Source organism: Cervus elaphus, chromosome 10 (assembly GCF_910594005.1).
Source record: "Cervus elaphus chromosome 10, mCerEla1.1, whole genome shotgun sequence".
In the NCBI taxonomy this organism is placed as follows: Eukaryota; Metazoa; Chordata; class Mammalia; order Artiodactyla; family Cervidae; genus Cervus; species Cervus elaphus.
In genome coordinates, this window is record NC_057824.1 from 48,414,012 (window position 1) to 48,436,761 (window position 22,750).

The following is a 22,750-nucleotide window of genomic DNA, read 5'->3' on the forward strand; positions in this document are numbered from 1 at the left end:
TGCACAAAGATGGCATTCTGACAAATAGCTGGGTGAGCTGAGGCCGGCGATGACAAGGAGGCAGGCCGGCCTCCCGCTTACCCGTACCTGCTGTGCGGGTGACTTCACAGCAGGTACGGCGACCCTGGGCAGGAAGGGCTTCCTGCTGACTCCACCTGGTGTCAAACAGTGTTTGGCCAGTGGGACCAGCTCTGACACTATCCAAGCTGGGTATCACCCGTGGGTTGGGACCAGGGAGAGCAAATCATTTAATTCAGTGTGTGTGTATATATATAAATATATATAAATGAAGGATTAAAGGGCAAGGCTTTTTTTTTTTTTTTTTTGTGAGTCGTTTAAAAGCAACTCCACAAGCTGCTTTGGCTTGGGATATCTTTAAGGCCCTCCCTGTACATGTACGTCCTTGAGGCCAGAGAGGAAAAATGGGCAGAAGGGGCAAGGGGTCGAGGCTGATCCTCCCGCCATCGTTTGGATGTACAAAGGGAGGCTTAAGTTAAAATTTTCGGGTCTCTTATCACATGAACAAGGAGAGGAGCCTGCGGACATTTCTAAAGGACAAGAATCCCGTCTTCTGGTCACATGGTGAGCAGCCACGTGTCCAGATGCACTGCAGCTACTCTGGCCTGGGGGCTGGCCTCGATGCTTCCCAGAAGCCGTCCACATGTTTTAACTGGTTGATACCTTACTAAGTATGAACAGCCACATCAAATCATCAAAACAAGCCAACCACCGGCACAGAACCCCATTAAAGCTGCAGCTCCGAGGAGGGCAGTGGGGGCTGGCTCGCCGGGACCCATGGGCGAGCGAGCCGGCCACATTTGGAATCTGTCTGATCGGTTGCACCCTCGACGGATTTCCGAGCTTGGGGAAGGGACAAGGAAGCAGCAGTATCTCATCTGACTCGGTCACCTGATTTTTTTCAGAGCAACAAAGGGTTATTCTTTCACCTGCTTCTGAGAACACAGGGAGAGCTGTAATTTGAATGTGAAGGGGGGGCATGATTTGCAGTTTGGGGCTGATTCTTAGGGGTGCCACCCCCTCCCGCACTCGGTAGAGTGCGGGGCCACGGTGGGGGAGGGAGGGGCCGTGTGTACTTGAACCCGTGCTTTGTTTTATACTTACTAGCTCTGTTTTTCCATCAGGTTCCAGGCCAGAATCACACTATACAGTTTGAACCCAAATACACAGCTAAGGGCATGCTGCTTCCTAGGTTACTAACTGCAAAGAAAAACACCTGCCTGTGACATACCTTCAGACCCATTTCTTCGTTTCGGTACTTCCTGAAAGAGTCTGTTCAGGCTCTGGCCTGGATTCTCTGTTGAAAAACAAGTGTGGTAAGAACAAAACAATCAGGGGGATGGTGGTGCTGACGATGTGGGCTGCGTGACATGAAATCTGAGCCGCCTGTTGCTACAGAGAGGGCTCAGGGCTTCCTATGCCGCTTGGGAGTCACTAGAAACTTCTGAGAGGCCCTTCCCTGGCTGACTTGCTTGCAGAGGCCACGGCTCTGCCGCCAGAGGGGATCGGACAGAACTGGGGGGCGGCCTGCGGCATCAGCGCTGTGGGGGTCAGACGGAGGGAGCTCTGCCGCCCAGCGAATCGCCCACCAGCCCCGGAACAAAGCTCACATGAATCATCCAAAGACAGTCGATCCCAGTTAACATTGCCGTAAAAGGATCAATGTCCTTTGTGCAAACAGACACTGTTTAAAATGTCTCCCTTCTCTGAGTCTGTATTTCTGTCTGATAAGGTTCCCTTTCTCTATCAGTGCTGCTTTGGCAGAAGGATCGCCTATCGTTTGTTAAAGAGGGAAGGAGTTCCTGCAATTAGGGATGGGGTGGGCTTTTTATCTTTTTACGGAGGGTCGGGGTACAAAGGGTGTTTTAATACTTTAATGTATTTTACTCAAGGCAGGTATGTTTGCTTATGATGCTGAACAGGTCGCTAACGGGACTTAACACATGGGGAGTGTGCTGATCACGGGCCACGGGACTGTGTGCAGGGAGGAGGAAGGGGGCCCACGTGGTCGGCTCGCCCTCCGTGGGGACCCAGCGCCACGTGAGGCCTGCCCTGGCTGCTGCTGCTGCTCTAGGGCGGGTGGCACCCACGGGCCCCTCCCCACCCGAGGCCAGCACCCAAGGCCGAAAGGACTGCTGGACACGAAACGCATCAGGTGTCATGCGTTAATTCCCTCTGACCCAGTATGTGGTGCTCAACAGCGAGTCCACCTCATGTGAGGTGCAGAGTGAGTTTCAGAGGCCAGACCCCCCCGAGGCTAAGGGCTCGTGCCTGTGGGCCCTGAGCTCTGGAAATGGCAGGACTGTGAGCTGTACCTGATGTGAGGCACACATGTATCATCACACACCCACATGTGCACGTGTGCACACACGCAGCTCCGTGCCGGGCTCACACGTGGGTGCCGACCGCGAGTCGCTCACCTCTTTGTCTGCCTTGGATGCTGCGAAGAGCCAGGATGTTCTGCTCGTCTGAGAGGAACTGCTTCATCTTGTGAAATGGCTCCTTGCCGCGCACCGTCAGTTTGTTCCACGGCTTGGGCCGGGCCAGGATCTCACTCACGGACCCCTGAGACAGTCCCAAGACGTAGTGTCCGAAAATGCGCTGTCCAATATTGTGCTTGATCAGCTGCTCTTTCACCTGCCGGGCGATTTCTGCAGTGTCTATCTCCTCGCCCTCAGAGACGCTCCCAGCACTTTCTGACTGGCTGGGGGATGGGGCCATGCCATTTACATCTGGGCTTTGTTGTAATGGACTTTGGGAAGATATGGAGTTTGTGCTGTATGGACCTGTTGAAAAAATCATGCTTGTGCTTCCTGCTTCCTGCATGGCCTTGGAGTAGAAGGACTGCATTAGCTGTCGTTGGAGGAGAGAGTTTAGTGCAAATTTTCCCGTAGAAGCCAGGGGCAGGCTGGGGCTTGCCAGGGATGAGCTGAAAAAGTCTTGCGTTAACCCCGCTGGTGAGAACTGGTGTGTACCATTAGTATTGGAAGCCTGCTCCCCCGTGTTGCGGGGCAACTGAGAAGGAGGGGAGGCCGGCAAAGGTCCAGGACGCCGACTCTCAGGCTGGTCTTTCCCTTTTCTCCTGGCTGACCCTACAAGGAAGGGCAAACATAATGCATTATGGGGGATTCCAAAGGGAAAAAAAACCAAGACCAAGATGCAAAGTTTGCCCCACAAAAGGGAAAAAAAAAGTGCATTTTTTTTAAAAAACAAGGGCCAATGAGGTGTGTTGGTTTGTTTTTCGATTGAATTTGTAAATTAGCCAAACGAGGCCCCCCGAAACAAGCAACATGCATTTCATGTTTGCACCTTTCTTGTACGTTGCAGCCTGGAGAGTTTCCCCTTGACAGAGATTCAAACTCCTAACGTGACAAGGAGCCGGTACCACACACAGTAAAGAGTCGGCAGATCGCGGGCCTCTCAGCGGGCCGCCAGCATTCGAGCTATAACCAGAAAGGGCCCCACCTGAGGAGCAGCAAACACTGACATTTTGGGACCAACGGATTCTCACACCACTTGCTCTGAGGCGAATGTACCGCACCGAGTCCACTCGATCGAAGGCACGCACATTTTTAAGAATGTAATATCATCGGAGCCCGAGACACTCTTAAACGCTTTACCAGCTGCCAAAACCCGAAGCAGTCAGTGACGCCACCACTTTGGGATGAGCAAAGAAAGGCTAAGGATGGGGGAGGCGTTCCCAAGGACAACCTGACAAAGGAAGAAAAGCGCCACTGAGCCGGGCAGGGCAGGGCCCGGCCCTGCAAGTAGCCCAGGAACACCACAGCAGAGGCCGCACAACTCGGAAGAGACCAGAAAAGCCACGGAACGCGCGCGCCGGCGGGGGGTGACCCCGCAGCACGGCCCTGCCTGCCCTCCGCAGACGCCCTGCGGCCTGCCGCGCCTCGCCTGGACCGTCTCTGCCAGGGTGGGGGCGGAGGGGGGGCGGTGAGGAGGACGAGGAGGAAGACGGACACTCGTTAGTCAAGGCTCTCATCTCCCATCGCCCAGTGACGCCCGCCATGCATCTGCCCAGACTCACGGTTCGCCTTCCTCTTCCTCGACCCCCTGGTGGGGGCCGAGCGGCCGCGAGAACTTATCAACCTACCGCTCAGGTCGCTATTGGAGATGCGCAGCGCGGCGTTCTCGGACTGCAGCGAGCGGGTCTTCTCCAGCAGCAGCACCTCCAGGGGCCTGGATGCATCCTAGACAGGGCAGAGCTGAGCTCATCGCGGGGCCGGCTGCACCTGGCTGCGTGGGCTACCAGACCCCACGGCCCCTGCTCTGATCTGACCCGCCTCCAGCCTCCCAAGGATGCTCCATGCATGTGGAGAACACGCAAGTTCCTTTCTGAAATCACTCATTTTGGTTGAAGGGAGTTTTCTCTTTCTAGGCTCACACAGCTTGCAGACAGCTAATTATTCTCTTCTGTCCCCAGATCTGAGCGTCTAGACCTCTGCTTCCTTCAGTAATAGGACAGGTTGACACCTGTCAGAGAGCCCTGCAAAGGTGACCTGTTTTTGGTGCCAGCCACCGAGGGTTGGCTGCCTTCTGGGCCTCAGGAACAGGGTGTCACGTGATGACTTAAGATTTTAATTGGCCACTGGGTTACCGTGTACCACCGTCATCTTGTTTCTCATCCACGTGAGGCAGTAGATCATAAAAATTCCTAAGTCAGTCCATTTGGGGCTGATCTGTAACACAATCTGAGAGTGTCTGTACCCACGTTCTTAGTACCTGCCCATGTTAAATTGCAACTTCACGTGAACTCAGTTAACCAGCTTGAAAAACACTGATTTTTCTCTTTTTGCCCCTTTTAAGTTAAAGATAATTTGGTTTAACTTCGTGAAATGTTCCTGAGAAGAAACAACCTCTATGGTGAAGCAGCGACATGATCACGAAAAGCAAAGGGAGACTGTGTACCTGCGTCCCAGCTCCCTCGGCCGGCGCAAACTCCATGGACTTCAGGATGCTGTGGAGAGCAAGACAGAGCCGTTACCCCTGCTTGGACCTGCGGCGGGCAGGGAGGGGGGCAGACCTGCTAATGCTCCCTGAGCTCCAGGAACTGAGGAACTGACAACTTTAACAACTTTGCTGGCAGCCTTATCATCCGATAGCGGCTCTGGAATAACTATTCAACTAGCAGTTGGCCAGCGAAAGTTTCTTGCCCAGCATGTAAATCATTCCATATGGAATCACACCAGGTCTGTTCGGAGTATAATTTTAAAGTTAAGTTGAACACAGACATAACATGGCTGTAAGTGGAATGTATTTGTAAAGCCGAGAGGGGCTGAAAAAGCTGTTAACAAGGAAGTCAGGAAGATTGACCAAGAGTGAGGCCCCATGACCAGGCGCCTCACAGGTGGCAGGGGACTGTCCTGGTGCCCAGGCAGGGGAAGGAGTCACCACAAAGGTGTGGGCCGCCGGGCTTATTTCCCCTCTGTCCTCCTTATCACAGAAGCCACTGTGGTCATGGCCTGTTTCAACAAGTACGAGAGCTGAGCGAGTTGGGGCGCCCAGGAGAGCTATTTGCAGAGTGAGGCACACGTGAACGTTCTTTCTCTGGGTCCACATGGCCCCAAGGAGCCGGGGTGCTCCCCTTACGCTCAAGAAAGAGGGCAGCTTCCATCCCTGGCACTGGGCCACCTGCGCTCCCCCAGCCCTGACTCGAGCCTTGGCCCTTCTTTAAGCTCCGTGGCAGCGCCATCCACTCATGTGGAAAAGTGCCCAGGGCCCTGGGGACCCCCTCTCTGCCATGGCCCCCAAGAGGTTCAGTAAGGAGCCGACCGCCCTCGGTTTCCCTGCGGTTGTGTCTTCATAGTGGCTCCTGTCGTGTAAACTAACAAAACAGGAACAAGGAGGAGCTCATAATTTTATTTTACGATGAGCTACTAAGAATAATAAGAACGCTGGGCCGTGTTGCATCAGCCGCGAGAAGAGAGGCAAGCAGTCTGGACAAGCTTGTCTTTTCTTAGTGGCTGTCACGTTGTTTGCAACTATATTCTTGTCTGTGAGCTTCTTTAGGATCATGTAAGAAAAGACTAAGTGCGTCTGAGTTTATACTAAAAACTGTGTCTCTTCATTTATTCAACAAATTTACCGACAGCCTCTTATGTGCCTGGCGCTGTGCAGAGTCAGAGCCACTCCTTGGCCTCAGGAGCCCTGCAGGTGCTTCTAACAGCACGAACAGGAGAAAACCCAGGCAGGAGACGCGTCTGTCTCAACAGTCATCAGGGTTTGAGAAGGGCTGTGAAGGAGCAAGGTGCTTGCTAGACTCTGGAGTTGTGGGGCGGGGGGAATCTCGGGGAGATGGGGGAGACAGAAAGGGACACCAGTGACTGTCCAGAGGGCGCTTGCATCACGAGGAAGTGGGAAGCCAGGGACGCATTTTAACAGAAAAGCCACCTGAATGGGGCTCTCAGAGACGCCTGTGTTTGGGGGGATGCTGCATATGCAGAGGTAACACGAGGGCCGGCAGGAGTGTGGGGGGCTCTGTTCTTGGAGGGGCTGAGAACCAGCGAGCGGCTGGGCAGGTGGAGCTGGGAGAGAGCAGAAGGGAGGGGCCTAGAAGCCTTGGCTCCTGGAAATGGAGGTGAGCTCGAAGGAGAAGGCGTGTGGGACGGGCCTCAGGCTGGGAAGGGTGGGGGCCTGGCGAAGGCTTCCACGTCAGCTTTTCCGATTCCACACTGGGAGAGGGCCCACACGAACAGAGGCACTCATGTTTTCTTTTGAGGAGGGAAAGGGATGGGGAGGTGGGCACAGAAGTAAAAAGTATCCTCCCTAAGCTGGAAATAGGGTTGGGGAGGGGACAGAGCTTGAGGAGCTGGAGATGCAGAGAGCCGAGGGGCCAATCAAGGAAGTGCGCAAAGGCTGTCTGTGACATGGGGGTGAGGATGTTCGGGGAGCCCTGAGGCTACTGACATGGGGTCGAGAAGGTCAAAGAGGACTTCCAGTGGGCTTCCCCCCTCCACCCACCCAGCAAACCCAAGGGAATGAAATTAAGAATCCAAAGAACAGCATGGTGAGTGGGTGTTGGCTCATTTTAAAAGGAGAAATTAAAACTATCAGCAAGAGAGAAAAGGGCTGATGGATGAGCGGGAAGGCGAAGGAAGGAAGGTATCAGTGTGGCAGGGTCAGTCTGGAGTGATGGGGGTAGGAGGATGGAGGGGTGGGGTGGAGTGGTGGGGGCAGCGGGGAGAAGCCAAGACCAGAGGGAGTCACCTCGAGGCAAAGGTGGGAGCTGCCTCCATCAGGCAGGGCACCAGGGGGTCTGCTGGGGAGGGGGTCAGGGCACAGCTGGGGGCAGAAGGGTGCCCTGAGGGGGAAGCAGAGCCGGCCAACAGCAGGGGAGAGGACCCGGGTCTGCAGGCACCCCTCTGTAGTGTTTGGTAACCTGGCCATGGGGGCGGGGGCCGGGAGAGGCCGGGTGAGTCTCTGAGGTGAGGGCTCCAGGTGGGCCCAGGGCAGCTTGGGGAGAGGAGTCTGAGATGGTGGGAGGCTCAGGCTGGGTGGTGGGGCCTGGGGAGGGAACTTCTAGGCATGAGAGCGTGGGCGCCAGCACTGAAGCAGGACACGCTTTCAGCCACTGTCTCCCGGGTGGAGGTGTGGCCAGGGAGGTATGCACCCTCGGCTGGAACACGCTACCTTGCTCTGTTCTCCTTCTGTTTTGGGAACTTACAGCTATAAAATAAGCTTGTATTTTATATTTCCCATAAAGGCATATTGATTCCGTACATGCTGGCAGTTTCTATGCACAGAGTCTTATAAAGAGTCTGAAGAATTCTGAGTACAGACATCTGCGATGCTGGGCAGCCTAGGAGTCGGCCCAGTGCTGGGGGGTCAGCCAAGGACCTGGGTTTGTCCCCCAACAGGCACAGGGCTTCCTTAGCAAACGTCCCCAATGAGCACTGGCTTGTGCAGGGCCCAACTGGCATCTCCACACTTACTTTAGCTCTTTCTTCACCTCTTCATAGTCAGCCTGTCCCTTGAGTTTTTCTTCCAGTTGCTGCAAACAGAGGGGGATTTTATTAGTGGTCGTGTCTGAAACAGGCTGGTGGGCTTAGCCATGGACTGAATGTGGTGTCCCTCCCACCAAATTCAAAAGCTGAGATGCTAACCTCCAGTGTGATGATGGTGTTAGGGAGGTGGGGCCTTGGGGAGGTGATGAGGTCATGGAGGGGGGTGGTGGAATCAGGAGTGGAATCAGGGCCTTAAAAGAGACCCCAGATTAAAAAAAAAAAGAGAGACCTCAGAGAGCGTCCTCGCCATTTTTGCCATGTGAGGTCACAGTGGGAAGATGCTGTCTGTGAACAAGGAAGGGAGCTCCCCAGACACCAAACACGCCGCTCCCTTGACCTTGGACTTCCAGCCTCAGAACTGTGAGAAGTAAGTGTCTACTGTTCACACCACCTGGTCTATGGGACCCGGTCACAGCAGGCCCAAGGTTAAGGCCCTTCGCTGACTGCGTCCCCTGTGAAGCATCCAGCATCCTGAAGCAGCCTAGACATGCACAGTGGAAGGTGACGACTGTGGAGTTGTCCCTTGTCCTTCCCTCGTGGGGCTGGTGTTGAGTGGATGCGTACACACACACACACACGGCAGCCATGAGGTTGTAACAAAACTCAATGAAAATAGATGGAAAAAGTTTAAAAAAGTGCAAAACAGAACAAGGAAAAAGCCGCTTTGTATGAAATCCCCCAACATGGCAAACTGAGTGAAGAAATGCTGTCCTGGCATTTTAAAAGCAGCGAGTGGCTTTTCACAAACTACCCGAGGCCAGTTGATGAGTATGGTTAGTTGTCAACACCGCTGGTGGGACCCTGCTGATGAGAGTCACAGCTCCTTTGTCACTGGGATCGGTACCAGGTATCAGGGAAATGCGTTTGCATTTCTGGATGGCATCCCCCAGACTCCAGGGTTTTCGGAGGAGAGATGGTCCACTGGGTAGGAGGTTAGGGGCTCTTTGGCAAGGCCCAGGGGCGTGACCGCAAGTTTCGTGGGTATGAGGATGCTCTGATGTGCTCCACTCAACTCTGTGAGCCCAAGTGGCTGATTTCATTCAGAGCCCTGCAGGGCCTTCTCACCAGGAAGAGCCTTTGGCATACAGTGGTGAGCAGAGGGTGCTTTCTTCTATGAAGGTGCGTTTGGCCTAGTTTGTTCTTTACCTGCAACTTCATCCTCCTGTCTCCCAACCAAAGGAGCTTTTTGTGGCAAATAGGACAGCTTGACATGAAACACAAAGACTCAGCCAGCAGACGGTCCTGGCCATTTAGCTTCTTTCCAAGCCTGGGGTGAACAACTTCCATCCTTGAATCAACAGCCCCTTCCCATCTGTAGGGCTTCTGGTTGCCTTTCAGGCTCTGCTTGATCAGCCATGTCTATGATCACAGTTTAAAGCCGACTCAGAACATTCTAGAACTTGGAGAGAAGATTCCCACCTGGCCCACCAGCCTTGCGATGCTCACCTGAATCCCATGTGCCCCCATTTAGCCCATCTTTTCCTGCGGTCTTTGTGGGCAGTTTCTTATGTTTGTATTTTCCATTGTGGAGAATTGCTTTGCCCTCATTCCTTTTTCAGACCTCTGGCCAACTTTCTCTATTATGATGGTTTCTCCTCACAATCAAACGGGAGGTAGCAGGCTCTCTTTTTCCAACAAAAGATGCTCAGAAGGTGCTCACGAAGGAGCGATTCTTTCATTCTCCTCCCTGTGGTCCAACAGCGGGGAAACACTTCCTGTTACAAGATTACCCAGTGCTGCTGGGACGCAAAGCACCTTCAGAGGATGAGACTCACTGCTGCTGGATGCAGGGCACATGTAAGATGTGGTCGAGTTCACAGAATAGGAGACAGATAGGAAGAAGGATGGACATGGAGCTTTCGGACCTGGCACGGCCCGGAACCCAGAGTCAGTTCTGTCACTCACAAGCTGAGCCCTGTGGGCACGTCGGTTGGTGGCTCACCCATGAGATGGGAGCAGCAATGACCTCTGAGCGAAAGGGAGGGAGACAAGGAGCCACTGCAGACGCTGGCACTGTGGGGCCTTCGCTGCGGGACCACTGCCGCTGCCAGATCTTGGTGTGGGGTCCCTGAGGGTATGTCTCCAGGCTCTCTCTGCAGACCTGAGATCGGCCCAGATCAGAAGGTTTTAGGACTGGAATCTGGTTGAATATGAGTTTTCACGGAGAACTAAGCAGCTTCCACTGAAATTTCTGTGGTTTATCTGGAGGTAGAGTAGTCAGGAAGCACCCAGGACAGTGCCTGCAAACCTCGGTTGAGCAGACACCTGGATGGGGGCCTGGTGGGGCTGGTGCTGCCTCAGGACCTCTCCTGATGGACATGAGCAGGGCGGGAGGCACACAGTGTGGGCCCAACTTGGGGGAAAAGCCCAAGAGCCCTCAGCTCCGTTCTTTGACCCCAGACTCTTTGCTGGGAGCCAGGAGAGTCTAGTTGCGGAGTATCCTACCTGGACGGCAGCAGGCACTCCAGGCCGTCCCTCCACTGGAGAGTCTCCCCCTGGACTTCGCAGATGCTCACTGCACTGTGGCCAGATCCCAGGCCTGGCTCCACACCCCATACACCATCTTATTTAATTATCTCAACATGTCTGCAGAGCATCTGTTTGTCCAAAGAAAGGAAAAGAAAAACCCAAAAAACACATGGGTTCTGCACTGCAGGCCTTGGTGGGATGCCTGAAACAAGTGCAGGAGGCAGTGAGGCGCTGGTGGGCTGGGGCCCGATAGACCCGAGCCAGGTCCTGGCTCAGCCACTGAGCAGGAGAGACCCTGCACAAGGCGCTTAACTTCTCGAAGCCTCGGTTTCTTTATCTATAAAATGGGGGTAACAGCACACGTGGCGCAGGGCTTCATGAGGACTAAATGGGACAGCTGTCCCTCGGCACCTAGAGTGGGCTGGTTCCGGGACCTCTGAGGTGCCAAGTCCACAGACGCACTAGTCCCTTACATAGAACAGCGTGGGGCACTCGGCCCTGCAAACCCCTGGATGTGGGACCCGCAGACAGAGAGCCACCGGAATACTGAGCACCTAGCATGGTGCTCGGCACATGGTACTGCCCTCAGTACTGGTGGTGAGTTATTATGGCAGTTATTGCTACTTTATCCCTGGGGTGATCCTGAACATGGGCTTCCCTGGTAGCTCAGCTGGTAAAGAATCTGCCTGCAACACAAGAGACCCTGGATTGATTCCTGAGTCGGGAAGTTCCCTTGGAGAAGGGATAGGTTACCCACTCCAGTATTCTTGGGCTTTCCTCGTGGCTCAGACGGTAAAGAACCTGCCTGCAATGCAGGAGACCTGGGTTAGATCCCAGGGTTGGGAAGATCCCCTGGAGGAAGGCATGGCAATCCACTCCGGTATTCTTGCCTGGAGAATCCCATGGACTGAGGAGCCTGGCGGGCTGCAGTCCATGGGGTCGCACAGAGTCGGACACGACTGAGTGACTAAGAACAGCACAGCACAGTACTTCCTGAATATGACTAGACGGTTTCTGAAGACACTGTGTGGGTCTCAGGCCAGGGGCTCCATCTCTGAGGTTCTCCACATCCCCGCTTGCGACCTCCCAGCGCCCCGCTGCCCTGGGCACATCCACGGAGGAGGACAGATGCCTGAGCGGCTCTGGCTGTTCCACGCCGATGGCAGGAAAGGCAGCCCTACATCTCGGGCTATGAACACAGAATCTGGGAAGCGGGTTGCCTTCCTGAGAAGCTGCTCGTGGGATGGAACAGGGAGGAAAGGTCTGACCTTGTACAGAGTGGGGAGGAAAGGTCTAGTGTGGAGCTGGGCTTCTAGCTCAGACCTAAATGGCTGAGCGGGAGCCTGGGTAATAGGCTTAGCCTGTCGGGTCTCACATTTCTCCTCTGGGGAAGCGGGCGGGTGAGAATATGGGTTTGCAAAGGACAGAGTTGAGGAAATGTGAGATGCACATGTGCAAGCTGCAAGGGCCCCTCCAACACATGTCTTATAATATAGGTCATGTATGTTTAATACTATAGGGCTTCCCAGGTGGTGCTAGTGGTGAAGAACCACTGGCCAATGCAGGAGACCTGAGAGACGTGGGTTTGACCCCTGAGTCAGGAAGATCCCCAGGAGAAGGGAATGGCAACCCACTCCAGTACTTTTGCTTGGAGAACTCTGTGGACAGAGGAGCCTAGCGGGCTGCAGTCCATAGGGTTGCAAAGAGTTGGACATGACTGAAGTGACTTAGCACGCATGAACTCACATTTAATTCTACAAAGCTTAGGAGCTCTGGAGCTTAATGGCTTAATGGCTCCAGAACTTAGGAGAGCTCATCAAATGTTCCTTGAATTGCTAGAAGCATTATCTATATGAAGTTCTCAAAATCCTGGCTAAGACTCAAATAATGAGGTAATTTAATTTCAAATGCAAAGTATTTTGGTGTGCAGCAAATTAGGTACTAAATTTATAAAAGACATCTATCTTAGTCAAGTTATAACATGGGGCCTAGGGCTGCCAACTTAAGGGTCTCTGGCACAGAGACTAACGCAAAGACCCTCGAAAGGCCTGGTCCTCTGGGATACACAGCGAGGGGTCGAGGAGGCAACACATCTTTGCCACATGGCAGACGGGGCCAGAGAGGTGATTGCATTGCTGTTTACCGGTGACTCCGACTCTTCCCTCTGGGGTGATGGGAGCCAGGCTTCTGGCAGTGCTGTCTAAGGACCCACAGGTCAGGTTAGGGAAGTCAGTGTGTGACACCTCACCCTGACATGGACCCTTGGGCAGAACCCAGTGGGTATGATTGGGCTCCCTGGCCCAGGGCAGAGGTCTGAGGTTGACTCTTCTTCTGTGGGGGCTGGAACTAGGCAGCGTGCCCCTCCTTTTCACCTGAACAGTGACCCCCGCCCCCCACCCCAGGTCTCCATTGCTCCTTGGTGAGAGGTGGTAGTTAAGTAAATTTAGGGTCGGCTGATGTTGGGGAGGTGCTGGGGAGGACTAAACCAACAGTCGTCCCTTGGTATAACTTCATCTTTCATCCCTGGGCAAGAAGCCCAGAGATGCCTGGTTGGGTGCTGCGCATGCTCTGCAAGGATGCTGCGGACGTGAGACCAAAAGGGTTAGGGTGGTGGGGAGAGTGACTGTGACATTAGAGGCCTTGCTGCCAGCTGGAGAAGCGTGCTCTGGATAGAAAAGGGGGAGTCCCTGCATGGTAACCCCATCACAAGTCACCTCGAGCTGCGATCCCGGGTGACTCAGCACAGAGGGGACGGGAGCCGACTCCTTATGGGTCCTGGCTGGTTGGGTGCTGCGCATGCTCTGCAAGGATGCTGTGGACGTGAGACCAAAAGGGTTAGGGTGGTGGGGAGAGTGACCGTGACATTAGAGGCCTTGCTGCCAGCTGGAGAAGCGTGCTCTGGATAGAAAAGGGGGAGTCCCTGCATGGTAACCCCATCACAAGTCACCTCGAGCTGCGATCCCGGGTGACTCAGCACAGAGGGGACGGGAGCTGACTCTTATGGGTCCTGGCTGGATATTTCAGCCACCTGGACATTGCAAGGTTGGCTAAGTGGGCCACAAGCTGGGGACCGTCTGCAGGTGAATATCAAGAGTCACTCATCCAGTGACCAAGGGCACCTGTGTCTAAGAGGATTCACCGTAGATTCCTGCAATTAGCTTTGGAAGCATTTCCAGTAATGCCCACCAGTCTACAGCGATTTACTTATGACCTCAATCCAGAGTTGGGCTTCGAGGCCTCCAGCACAAAGTCCCCCAGTTCCTCCCTCTGGGGCATCACAACAGCTGCGGCCCTGGCCCGGGGCCACCTTCACACCTCGTGCTTTCAAGATGCAGCCAGGACAAGGCTCAGGGAGGCTCGGCCCCCGGGCTCTTTGATGCTAGGGTGTCTGATGTTAGGAATTGCTCGTGCCATCCAGGGCGAGCGGGGGCCGTGGAGGGACACGTGTACAGGTCTCTCCTCTACAGCCTCGGGCTGGATGGATCACTATCATACCCATCAGCCTGGTGAGCATCAGTGGGACTGGATGTTGGAGCTTCACACACTGGGCCAGTGATAAGACACTGGTTAAAATGCGGTCAAGGGCAGCCCTGGTGCAGAGGAAACATGGCTGGAAAGGGAACTTATGTAACTAAAGAGGGAGTGTCCACAATTAAAGTTGCTGAATGAGTGCAGAGAAGTGGCTGTCGGTCTTTTTTCGTCCTCACCCTGAGAGAGACAGTGGCTCAAAAGGACCCAACAGAACCTCTGGAGGTGGCCTGAGCGGTGTGGATGGCTGGGGAGGCTTGTGTGGTTTGGCAAAAGGTCCTCATGTGATTCTAACACATGGGTCCATGCATCCAGTGAGAACCATTGATCTTTAAAGCATCTGTAGAAAATATTATTTCTCCCTAGGGGAGACCGGCCTCAGTGAGTCTTTCTTGTAGACACATGTTTTAAATTGGAGCTATCGGTAGCCGTGTTTCCTGGGCTACTGAAGGGTTCTGACAGAAGACCCCAGAGCTGTGTTACCAGAGACAGCAGCCTCATGATGGCGGTCAGGCTATTTCATTGGTTACGAGTACAGAATGATCCCTGACAAGTGGCATGGAGCTGAAGCACTTGTCAGATCAGACAGGAAGAAACGTCTCCCGCTTCTGAGTCTGTTTCGATGTCTGAAGGTTAGAGGAGGCACCACTGTATTTGGATAGTGATGGCGAACTTGGCTTGAAAAAGTAGAACGTGAGGAGAGAGACTGGTAGACATCCAACCGGCAATTTATCCTCATGACTATCAGTTATGGAGGTGAAGGGAAGAAAGTATTCAGTCGAAAAGAGAGGGGGTGTGTCAGGGTGCTTGAGAAAGCAAACCGCTCAGTCCCCAAACATGTTTCATTACAGAGCACATGCACCCTAGGGTGTCCTGGTGGAGAAGACCCCAGTAAGCTCAATACATAATAATCTCAAGGCTTGTCCACTGCACTTCTGCCCTTGTGAGACCGTCATCAAGCACATCACAATTTATCTCAGGTTGTGGTCAGTGTCCATGGTGAGACCACCCACCAAACCGAGAGGCTGAGAGACAGCCGGAGGCTGTGGCGCCCTTGGCCGGCGATCCCAACCCGAGCCCCCAGAGCAGGTCAACACGGTCCAAGAAGGAAAGAACGGAGGAGGAGTGGTGCTGGTAGTGGCAGGAGGGGGAGGAGGAAACGGGAAGTCAGGGGAGGCTCCTGGCTGCTTCCAGAGGCCACCACAGCTGGCCCCAGACCCCTGGTGCAAAAGCATCGGGTCGGTTTGACAGGTCTCATTCATAAAATAGTTTCCTAATAATTGTTTTGCTGCTTAGTTTAGATTGGAGACTATAAATTGCACACATTAGGAAAGAAAAAAAGCCCAGGGAAGTATCTCATTCAATTAACCTTATTCCTCTGGGTGAGCAAGGCAGACGCGCTCGTTTGGGGAAGGCAGGCGCCTTCTGCGAGTAGGTCTGATATCAGGGAGAGCTTTGCTCCTGGCGACCAGGGGTTAAGATAATTAAAATCAGAGAAGTCTTGTTACTAGAGGATATGTTTTGATTATTAGATCAGATGAAGATAAGGGAGTAATAATTTTGGAAGAAGTATTGCCGAATTGTTTCATTAACTGCACAGTATTAAAGAATTCCCCCAAGATACGGGTAAAGAACATTAATTTGTGAAACTGCGTTTCATTTTTGGTGAAGGCAAACATTAAAACCTTAACTGATTCGGAAGAAATTGCTCTGTAATAAAACGGTAGGGTCTACAGCCTCCCTCTCATGTAGTCAAACGCATCACAGACTTGAGTCGCACCCTTTAGCTGTTAACAAAGGAGGAGAAGGAGAATTATCCGATAGTTATGCCTCTGTTGGGGTCAGAACGGCTGTTAACACGAGAGAACGACATTGAATCTGGAAATAAAAAGTGGGAACTGGTACTCGCTGTGCAAGCTGATGAGAGAATACGCAACACCGGCGAGTTGAACAGCCATCTCCCTGTCCTGGCAGCACCGTGTCCTCGGAGGGGCCTGGGCACTGGGAGGTTTCTCAGGAGGTGGAGGAGAAACCCAAAGAGGCAGAGAAGGGTCTAGTGAGGGCGAACTGTGGCCGCCCTGGTGCCAGCGAGGTCAGGCCAGTGAGCTGCCAGGAGGACAGACTTGCTGGAGACTAAGTGCTGCCTCAGAAACATGGTCATGAGTTGAGAAGGAAAAAAAAAACAAAAAAAAAACTCAACTTAGAAAATATCAAAATGGGGCCTAACCACATTCTAGAATTACTTTACATAAGAGAAAGTTTTCCTGACATTTTTTACGATTAACTGTGACCCACTTTCTCTCGTGCACAGGGACTATAATTGGCCGTCGGTCGCTTATCCGTTCACGCCCGGCACGAATGGGCGCTAAGTGGAGGTGGGGGCCTCGTGGGCGGACGGCAGAGCTCGTGCCTCTGCCCTCGGCGGTCCTGTCTCTCCGTCGTCACATAAGATCCCACTGAGGAGTCCTTGCTGGCTCTGACGTGTGAGTCTAGGGTGCCAGGACCACCTCTGAATTATGCTAACTTCAACAGATTGAACATACCTTAAATAAGTATAATTTAAAAAATACAATGTAGAAGGTTCTGGGTTCCGAATTTGGGACACAGATGCACGAGACGCCGCAAGAGGACATAGTTTCTGGCTAGACGGCTGAGGACTGCGGGTGGGAGATCGGGGCAGATCGTGGGGGCTCTGGGCCCTGGCTCCTGGCACAGGCCAGCGGGTCAGAAAACAGCCCTGCAGGTTGGGAGCAGGGCCCCCCAGGCTCGGTGCTGACTTGCCCGAAGTGAACCCTTGGCGTTCATTTTGTTTGGGCACCCCCAGGGAGGGCTGGGGTCCCAGGGGGCTGGGTCCTCCTGAGGCAGCCTCCTCTAGGAGCCAGGGGAGGCCGGCAGAGCTGGACTACTATGTCTGCGGACAGCCGTGCCCTGACGGTGCTCTAGCCCGGGTCAGCGAGCTCATAGCCTCGGGTCCAGCACCAACAGCCTCTGAGTCTTTGGACGACGAGCAAGCGCAGTGGGCGGGCGGGCCCCCAGGATGGGGGTTTCTACCATGGGCTGCGTGAGAGGATGGCCGACTGGCAGGGATGTGCCACCTGGGTCAAAGCCCATCCTGCCTCGCTGTCTTGGGCTTTAGGACTCTGCTCCCAGCCACCTCACAGGGGTCAAGGCTGCCTTGTCTGCTGTCAGTCAAGGCATGGAGTCCTCCAAACAAGAGCCTAATGGAGCTTCTGAGAGGAGCTGAGTCCAGGGGAGCCTCATGCCTCCTACTGGACTCACTGGAGGGAGAGACTCAGGCTGATGGCTGGAGCTCGATCGAGATAAGTCCCCAGCAGTCACTTTTGCTTTTAAAAGGAGAAGGAATTTTAACCATCACTGTCACAGACAACAAGATGGCTTTGAGGTGAGGCACCCTGCCATGGTCATTACACGGTGGGGTGAAGTGCCCTTTGAAGAGCTCAGGGTGCTGGTGGGCAGCCAGATGCCCTGTGCCCTAAAGGACCATGTGTGGAGGGAGGTGGCGTGTGCACGCATGCGTGCTGCCCTCCCCGGCCCCCCGAACTCCCTCCCAGCCCTCTGACGCCCTTACCTTTAGGGTGCTGTTCTTGGCGCTCAGCTGCTGCTCGAGCTGGGAGATCTGGCTGGCCGAATTCTCACGCAGCTTGCTGAGGTTGGCCTGGAGTCTCTGCACATCCTCCACTAGCTGGGCGATCTCCCGCTCCTTGGCGGCCAACTCAGCTTCCAGGCTGGAGCGGGTCAGCACCTCTATGGCCTGCTCCTGCGGAGGACAAAGGAGATGACAGAACCGCTCCCGCTTCGGACGGGTGCGCGGGATCGGTCGTCGGTGCCGGTGGCTGGCTGAGGTGAAAAGCAGGCGGCGGGAAGGATGTGGATGGTGACGCGGATGAGACGGCAGCACCTCGTGTCTCTGCTCAGACCCGCCCTGCCCATCGCCCTGCCCCTGCCGCCTTCCCACCTGCCTGGGAGATGCCGCCTGGATTCGTCTGTTCAATAACCATTTACTGAATACCCACCATGTACCAGGCACACGGCAGAGGACGAAAGGACAGAAGTCCTGTCCCCATGGGGCGGGGCGGGGTGGGCCTGAAGGTGAAAGTCCCTCAGTCGTGTCCGGCTCTTTGCGAACCCGTGGACTGTATAGTCCTGGGTTCTCCAGGCCAGAATACCGGAGTGGGTAGCCTTTCCCTTCTCCAGGGGATCTTCCCGACCCAGGATTTGAAGCCAGGTCTCCCACATTGCAGGCAGATTCTTTACCAGCTGAGCCACCAGGGAAGACCAAGAATACTGGAGTGGGTAGCCTATCCCTTCTCCAGCGGATCTTCCAGACCCAGGAAACGAACTGGGGTCTCTGCACTGCAGGCGGATTCTTTACCAACTGAGCTATCAAGGCACCTTAAATACGCTTATTAGCAGCACGGAGCGTGTTGGATGGTGATAAGTGCCATGAAAAAACTGAAGCAGGGACGGGGCATCTGGGGTTAATATGTCAGGAGAAACCTCGTTGAGATGGTGACTTTTGAGCAAAGGCCTGAAGGAGGTGAAGGAAATGGCCCTGCTGATGATGGCTGGGGACGCCAGAGGGGAAGGTTCTGAGGACGGCTTCTGGGATGTTCCACAGCATTCGGATTTTTCTACCACAAGATGAGATTCAGTATCCTTTTGCTTCATTACTATATTATCTAGAAACTGAGATATCATTTGACAAGTTGATTCTGAGTTGGCAATTAAAAAAAAAGCTAAAAGATGTGGAAAATGCATTATTTGGGGTTCCTTTGCTTACAAATTCTTTTGATAATTGCTGTTTTAAAAACCTTACTCCCCACTCCTCAAATTTGCTCATTTTAGAAAATATGCAAAACAGGGAAAAGATCTTTTTTTAAAAGTCAAATTCATAACTCCACTTCTTAAGTAGGAGAGCAGTACTTTTGTCAGGTTTTAAAAGTAACTGTAGCGCCTGAATAATTCTGGGAGCTTGTCTGCAGGGCGGAGCGCTTCTGGGTGTGACTGATGGGGTGGGGAGGGGAGGATGGCTTGGTCCCCGTGACAGCAGAGACCTGGGGGTGGCTCACACTGCAGTCTAGAATGCCACCATTCCCGCCGAACCCCAGCCCCTGGACATGCACTGCTGCATGCCGTGGTCTGGCCTAAACTGGGGCAGGGAACTGTGGCAGCTGCAGCCCCAGTTGGCAGGGACAGCCACGCCATCCCACATGTGACATGCCTGTCACAGGGTTCTCACTTTTGCGGACAGCTGGTCACCAGGGAAATAATGTTTCCTATCTCCCTCCCGGGAAACTAAGGCCTTTACCATGTAAGAATGTGAAGCTTTGTGGGCAGTGTCTCTAGTCTGCATGACGTTGTAAAGTAAGCCCTTCGCTTCCCCTGACTTCTGGCAGATCTACCCGTGGCCCTGGGGCCCCAGTGAGCATTCTCCCGCCAACTTATTAAAGAGGCACATGCTGTCCAGATCAGTTCTGTTCAGACTGTGCTCCACCGACCGGTGCCAATTCATAAACCGTGGCCAGTACATAGTGAGACAAGCACTGAAATGGAGAATAAGCGTTTAGAAACTTTTACAGCAATCTGATTTTGCTGTGACGTTTTTATTGTCTTTTGCAAAACAGTCTGCAACAGATTGGAAATTAGAAGCAAAACAAAACAAATAAAAGCGTCCTTAACCACAGAGAATTTAGGAAGCTCTGCCCTTAGACAACATGGGCAGGAACTGAAGTCAGGAGCCAAGGGACTGCAGAGAAGTCTCCCCCACAGTGAGGACAGCAGAGGGGCCTGCAGATGAAGGGAGGGTGTGGGTGGACGGGTGAGCCTGTGGGAAGAAGAGGGGCTCTGTCTCCGGGCATAGACGCCACAGGTGGGACGGGGTGGGAGAGGCAGGGAGCAGGGCACGAGGAAGCGGTGACCGATGCTGGGGGGCCGGCTTGAAGAGGACTGAGTCCGTTGGTACCTGAAAGTGACCACTTGGGAGGGCGGCCAGGGGGCCCGGACTTAGCAGGGGGACATGATGACAGTGATACAGGGAGGTCGGCCTCGTGGTGGGGGTAGGCTGTGCTATGGTATCTAACTGAACTTATTTACCAGTCTTCCAGGGATGAGGAATGGCAGCCATAGCGACTGTGAAAGTGCTCGTAGGGAAAGAATCTGTAAGACAAACCGGAAGGTGATCTGGGGTTTTCAACAGGTGAGTGCAGGTCGCCACATCAGGGACAAGGGGCTCAGAAGACATGTGTAAAAACAGCAGCTCTCAGTGTGGCCCTGGACCCAGGATGGGGGCAGGGGACGGACTGTCCCAGGGGATGGATGGCCATTCAGCTCCTGGGGCCCAGCCTGTCTTGGCCCACAAGTCAACCACGTGAATGTAGGCATGCCAATTAATTCAGGAACAGCCACAGAGTGCTTATTCGTAACAAAGCAAGCATGATTCGTGTCTCACATAAATTATGTGAGATGAGATGAGGTAATATACCCTAAAGCAATGGGACCTTGGAATTAGGATAGGAAACACCACCCTCCTCTGCACCTGAATGTGCTCACTCCCATCTCTAGCACAAGGGCATCCTGTCGTCCCATCGTGTAGACACAGTGGGAAATGGAGGGAGAGCTGGACAAGGGCCTGGAGTGGACCAGGGACTGTGGGTGGAGGAGAGGCCCACACCTGGGTGATGGAGGTGTGGCCCGCTGGTCTGTGGGCACCAGCTCAAAGGAGATGGTGGGACAGGGTTGGGGAGGGGTGGAAAACTGCAGGAGGTTGGCCTCTGGAAGTTCAGTAATAAACAGTAATAACTGAGATTAATCAGTTGAGATTATTATTGAGAAATGTGGACCCAGGGGACCAGGACCACTGCCTCCCTCGTGTCTGTCTAGGCCTTGATTAGCCACACCCAAATCCCTTGGTTGTTGTTTAATCGCTAATCATGTCCGACTCTTTGTGACCTTATGGACTATAGCCCATCAGGCTCCTTGGTTCATGGGATTCTCCAGGCAAGAATACTGGAGTGGGCGGCCATTTCTTTCTCCAGGGGATCTTCCTAACGCAGGGATTGAACCCTCATCTCCTGCACTGCAGGCAGATTCTTTACCACTGAGCCACCAGGAAAGCCCAAATCCCTTGAGGGCTTTAGCAAACACATGGGGTCTAGCCCTGCTGTGGCGGCTGTGGTTCAGGGGCCTGGGGTAGGGCCCAGGGACTCCCCAGTGACATGGATGGGGTCCAGGGTCAGGACCCTGGCTCGGACAAACCACGGAAGGACAGAAACTGACTTCCCTCAGCCTGACAACAGGCCCCTATGAGCACCAGCATGGGGTCCTGAGTCTGTCTTGGGGGACTTGCCCAGGCTCCAGGCTTCATATATAAGGGCCTGTGTCCCACCATACATAAGGGTGCTGGGCCTTGGGGGTGGGGGTGTGTTTCCAAAGGGGAGAATGAATGCAGAAGCAGTAGTGGCTGAGGGAGTACCCATTAAACTCTGTCCCTTGGAACCATCTGCCTGCCTGCCGACCCGCTTGTGTGGACCCTCGCAGGTCACATAAATCCTCTCACAGAGACCAGAACACGAAGACCGGACAGAAGATGCCAGATAATGATCTCTGCTACCCTGCAGCCATTTTCAGGTGAAATACGAAAAAGATACAAGAGTGTTACTCAACGTGTGGGAAACCTGATGTGCGGTGATGGTGGGCCAGGATCCCAGCCTGCAAGGCAAACGCTTGGAGTCTAGGCTGACCTCTCCGGGGAGGGCCGAGGGACTGGGAGGCTCCGTTTCCCTTTCTCCTCATCACCCTGCTATTCCTGCCAATGCCAAGTGGCCAATGTAGGTGGACTCCATCCGGTTCATTCACCTGATGGACAGGTGTTTAGGTTCAAGGCGGCCTGGTGTGGGGCATCAGAGCCCCGAGCTAACATTTTCCTGTAAATACTTGCCAAAGAGCCTGCATATCTCCTGTCTCCTTGAGTGCGCACAAGTGTGCCCCCATCCGGGGTGGCTGGATGGAGGGAGAAGAAGGGGTGGACTTTGGAGCAAGACAACCTTGGGCTCACATTCCAACTCGGTCATGTTTTAGCTGTGTGACCCTGGGCAGATGACTTAACTCTTCTGAGCCTGTTTCCTCACATACAAAATGAAGGCAACAAAACTGTCCTCTAACGACCGCGGCATCATGAGGCAGAGATGAGATAACCGTCAGGAGCCATGCACGGCCCCTCAGGCGGGAGGAGCAGCGCCTTCCGGAATCTGCGATTCCACTAAGACCCCAGTGGCCCGGGATCTTTGGCTTCTGCTGGATCTATAGCCTCGACTGTTTCTCTGCTGAGTTCTGCCAGCCAAGCCCAACAGACTTTGTGCCGCTGGCCCGGTTTCCTATGTTTGCTCGTTCGCTCCCCGACTGGCTGGGGCTGGAGCTGCCGAGCTACGTGGGAACGCACCCCTGAGGGGAGCCCTGGCAGGGTCGCTAGCGGGAGACTGAAGCGGTGCCATGTAAACACTGCACTTAGCCGATGATGAAGTGTTTAAGCACCCCGAGGATCCACAACTTACTCTACCTGCACAAACACTCATTTCCTTCCGAAATGTTTTGGTTGCTACAGTCCAGGACTGTGCCAGGAACCCTCTCAATCACAACTTGTAGCTCAGGAGCCCCGTGTGGACACAGGATGCGTGGCCTTCTCTCGAGGGCCCCAAGCG

The 22,750-nt window shown here is 54.0% G+C and overlaps 1 protein-coding gene across 6 annotated transcripts in view; it reads right to left on the reverse strand.

Annotated features, from left to right (window-relative positions):
* The window catches only part of CUX1 (cut like homeobox 1), a 348,569-nt gene that overhangs the window by 68,776 nt on the left and 257,043 nt on the right, over positions 1-22,750 (reverse strand). For 3 of the 6 annotated variants that reach the window (XM_043915053.1, XM_043915054.1, XM_043915051.1), the window contains 6 exons: positions 17,623-17,811; positions 7,965-8,023; positions 4,942-4,990; positions 4,127-4,223; positions 2,439-3,110; positions 1,250-1,315 (listed from right to left, as the gene is read on the reverse strand). In XM_043915053.1, the coding sequence (XP_043770988.1) occupies positions 1,250-1,315; positions 2,439-3,110; positions 4,127-4,223; positions 4,942-4,990; positions 7,965-8,023; positions 17,623-17,811 (1,132 nt within the window). The remainder of the gene's footprint in view (positions 1-1,249; positions 1,316-2,438; positions 3,111-4,126; positions 4,224-4,941; positions 4,991-7,964; positions 8,024-17,622; positions 17,812-22,750) is intronic. The other 3 variants (XM_043915052.1, XM_043915056.1, XM_043915055.1) reach the window with 3 other exon arrangements.